Raw genomic sequence first — 4,392 nt, 5'->3', positions numbered from 1 at the left:
AATTCAACCATTTATAGAGAGGGGCCCCTGAATGTCTGGGGGCCCCAACAGCAGCTACTGAGTTTTCTTTGCCTTATAAACTGTCCTGTAATTCTGAGTGTGAGAAGCTGCTAAAAGCTTCTTGTCAAATTTGTTTTAGTAATGGAAAGAAAAAAGATTGTTAATATTTAACTTTTTAAAAAACTAGAGAATTTTTAAAAATGCTTTAAGTATTTTTTTTCTTTTTCATGTGAAAGTAGCTTTAACAATAGTCTAATAGTGAAAAGCTTTAAAATCTAACCAGCTGATCACTATTTTGAAAAGAAACATTTACTGTGGCTCTGTGGGTCTTGTGATCGGAAGGTTGTAGGTTCGATTCCAGTTTCCTCCTGCCACGTGTCCATGTTGCCCTGGGCAACGTACTTAACCCCAAGTTGCCTCCTGGTTCCGCATCGATGTGTGTTTGTGTTTGTGAATGTAACTGTAATGTAGGGTGCTTACAGTCATCAAATGATAGGAAAAGTTCAGTCTATTTACCACTTCAGATGTGTAGAACATGCTAATTAATAATACATATTAATATAAGCTTCATATTAATAATACATATTAATATAAGCTTCATATTAATAATACATATTAATNTAAGCTTCATATTAATAATACATATTAATATAAGCTTCATATTAATAATACATATTAATATAAGCTTCCTATGCGCCCTGAAAAACTCACAGGGTTTTTTATAGTCTTGTAAGACTATAAAAAAAAATCTTCGTATTTTTTCATAGTCGGATCAGCAGTAACACTTTCAATTTCTAATTAAAACAAAAGAAAAAAAAGGAATTATGAATTTTAAATGAGAGAGAATAAATATGATTCCATATTCCATATTCCTCCTCCGCCTCTTGAGTTCAGGTCAAAGTGTTACACGGTTTCTGCAGCTGTCGGCCCGTCAGCTCTTATTTTGAAAAACACTCACTTCCGGTCTATTGCTAGGCTAGCGCCGCTGTTGACGCCCAGAGGCTGAGCCGCAGCGGGGAGGCTTTAAACTGGAGCCGATCTGAACATCCAACAGATGATCTTCGCCAAAGCGAGACAATAACGACTCAGTGTCTCGTTGGAAAGTCTGGATTATTTTGTGCCTCGTTTTCTGAGACGTTGTCCGGACCACAGCGGACCACAGCGGACCACAGCGGACCACACCCTCCTGCTTCCTCATAGTGAAGCAGCGGGAGCGCGCAGGATCTCTGGATCTCTGGGAATAACGCCGAACTTCCTTTTCGCATTTTTACGATGTTGTGGTCCTGAACAGGTCATTATGGACTCAAATAGGACCGAGTAGCATGGATAGCTAGTCTCTGTGTGTCCGCACCGGGTCCAGGCTCAGCGCAGCGTCACTGACGGATGATGCCGGAGCGGCAGGCGGCATCGAACCCGGCGCTCAGTCTGAGAAGGAAGAGGTTAAAAACGGACTTGTTGTTCGTTGATGGACTGGCCTCTTGTCGTTGGAACTGCTAAAACAATGGTGCTGGAGGACGAGCCCAAAGTCCCCGCTGTCCTGAAGAGCTGCACGGAGGAAGGAGCCCGGACCGGAACCAGCAGGAACAGGTCTCTCTCTGGGGACAAGTCGGACAAGATCGCGGTCCAGTTACAGGCCTCATGTTGGAGCAACATGCTTGTAACTTAGAAACACTGCAAAAGATTATGAGCTAATGTTGAGGTTTGCTTTGTGAAAGTTCTGTAGCCGAACTTCATGAGGAGAAACCATGTGGACCTGCAGTGTGTTTGTTCTGGAGATCAGGATTTTTATTCCGCCTGAACCTGAGACTACAGTTCTGATGACAACAGATGGTTCTGTTAGGGGCATTTAATTAGAAACAAGGTTCAAGTTCAGTGTGTAGAATCTGTTAGAGACCCTGTTCTATTAATACACTTTATTATCATTATTTCACAATCAACATCCACGGCTGGAAATGATCAAATGAAAAGGTTTGATTCTAAATCATCTTAATATCCATTGCAGTAATTGTGTCGATGTCATTCCACCTGTTTGCACTCAGCTCACAGTGCTAAGGAGAAACTTTATCTGCAAATGCTGAGCTGTACATGAAGGAACTTCAAGAAAAACTGTTTGACAAGTTTGTAAAAAAAAAAAGGAAAATAGATTTTAACCTGAAAAATGCAGCAGTACAAAGCTTGACATAAGCGAAGCTTCACCCTCATCATTATGGCCAGCAGCGGCTCTGACAGATCCACTTGTGAGGGATCAAGCAGCCCACTGAGTGGCAGTGTGCAGCAGAGGAAGCGGCTCTCCTTCATCTGTGATGCATGTAAGGCCAAAGTGCAGATGGTGGCTGACCTGTTGTTGCTGTCCAGTGAGACCCGGCCGGTCATGACCTCTGAAGGTGTTGCACTGGCCGACACCTTTGACCAGTGTCGTGACACAGTCATTGCCAGAACTAAAGAGCTGTCCATTCTGACCCATGACATCCAGTGCCAGCTTAACATGGGTCGCTTCACAGAGGCGGGGGATCGCCTCCTGGAGATGGCCGACTTGGTGGTTTCCCTGACTGAGTGCTCAACACATGCCGCCTACCTGGCAGCTGTGGAGAACCCGGGCTCACAGCCCTGTCTGCCGGGTTTAGTTGATCGCTACAAGGTGACACGCTGCCGACATGAGGTGGAGCAGAGTTGCAGCATCCTCCGAGTTTCTCCCCTGGCAGATCTCACCCCTCAGGTTCTTCTTGAGCTTTCCCAAAACATCTCCACTAATCTCAAGACTCTGACGGATATCTCATTGCTAGCCAGTGAGAGGTCCAGGGACCGCTTTGCTAAAGAGCAGTTCAAGTTGAGTGTGAAGAGCATAAGCACAAGTGGCACTGCCTTCCTGGCCTGCATTAAAGAAGTTAAAACCCAGCCCAGTGAGCTGACCAGAAATCGATGCCTCCTTTTTAGTGCTGCTCTGGTCCAGGCGGTCAGTGCCTTGGTTGGGTTTGCCACAGAGCCTCAGTTCCTGGGAAGAGCTGCAAGTGTTTCAGCCGAAGGAAAGGGGGTACAAACTGCAGTATTAGGTGGGGCCATGAGTGTGGTCTCAGCCTGCGTCCTCCTCACTCAGGGCCTGCGAGACGTCGCTCAGCATCTTGAGAGCAGCTCCAAAATGGCAGACTATCGAGAGCGTCTGCGTAACTCAGCATGTGCCGTGTCTGACGGCTGCACGCTGCTCACTCAAGCACTAAGAGAACGATCTTCTCCCAGGGCTCTGCCACCAGTAAACTCTCATTCTGTGAATTAGTTCAGGTAATGGCTGCTTGCCCTCTCGTCTCCTTTTTGTCTTGTGACCCACCAAAGAGGCTCACCTGGATCACCCCTGTTCCAATGTTTCCACCATCGGATTTGGAGCAGCCCTGTCTGTGTGTGTGTTTGCGTGTGTAGGTGAGATTGGTGGGTGTGTGTGTGAGTGCACCAGGTCACTGAAACGACCACTACAGGGTTTGTGCTGCGCTGGATGTGGCTTGAACCTTGTCAGCTCTGTGATCCAGGGTCAGCTGACTGCTGACCTCAGCCAACGGACCGCAGCTCCAGACCGGAAAGTTTACCTCAGTGAAGACAAAAGCTTGAGTGATGGATGTAGCCTCACTCACTTCTGGACATATTTGGCTACATGTTCTGCATCAGATTGGAGGAAATGTTTCAGTGCTTGTATTTTTTTAAACAAGTGTGAATCTAAAATTGTCAAAAAGCTGCTGTGAGTGTGTGCTGTAGGTTTTACACTATTTACCAGACTTCCTATAGTATTTGAAGTGTTTTGACCTTGCATGTAATGGAGTATTTATTTCAGCTAATAAAACAGTTGTTTTTGACAACCTATTTTTGGTTAATAGTATTTGACTAAACATCTTTCAGAGAGAGAGAAACAGAGAAACAGGATTATTTTTTAAAAACCTTGAGAATAAAATATGAAATATTGACTTCATCTGATCATTTAAAAGACTTTAAACATGACAATCTTTAAAGCCCTTTTTAAGGTGTGTACCTTAGTTAAAGGTTTTTATGGATGAGTTTTAAAAAGTTCATGGGAATAAATTGTAGCAGTTTTGACATTCGCTAATAATTCCAATAAGACCAGCATAAAACAGCTTCTTTTACTTAAAAATAAAATAAAGTGGGAGTTTTGCCAGAACTTATGAGTTCTCTCCTTTTCCAAAGGTCAGGTAACATTTGTGGCTCTAAATGAGTTTTGTTAAACTGGTTGTAGCACCCTGGCCTAGTTTTTACCTCAGTGATTGTTGATTTGATCACATTTACTAAACTGATCCAAAGAGCTTCAGTAGAAAGAGAGCAGCAGTTTCAGTCAAATTCACAGCAAGAGCAAAAAGCATATTCATGCATAAAAAATTGAAACGGTAGCAATAA

At 43.9% G+C, this 4,392-nt stretch overlaps 1 protein-coding gene across 1 annotated transcript; it reads left to right on the top strand.

The window, feature by feature from the left end:
- Positions 1–951: 951 nt before the first annotated feature.
- tlnrd1 (talin rod domain containing 1) lies at positions 952–3,947 on the top strand. Its single transcript, XM_008405076.2, has one exon. The coding sequence runs from the start codon at positions 2,207–2,209 to the stop codon at positions 3,269–3,271; it is 1,065 nt and encodes a 354-aa protein (XP_008403298.1). The 5' UTR covers positions 952–2,206; the 3' UTR covers positions 3,272–3,947.
- The last annotated feature ends 445 nt before the right edge of the window (positions 3,948–4,392 follow it).

Source organism: Poecilia reticulata, linkage group LG3, assembly GCF_000633615.1.
Source record: "Poecilia reticulata strain Guanapo linkage group LG3, Guppy_female_1.0+MT, whole genome shotgun sequence".
Taxonomy (NCBI): Eukaryota; Metazoa; Chordata; class Actinopteri; order Cyprinodontiformes; family Poeciliidae; genus Poecilia; species Poecilia reticulata.
This window is presented reverse-complemented; position numbering and strand designations above follow the sequence as displayed.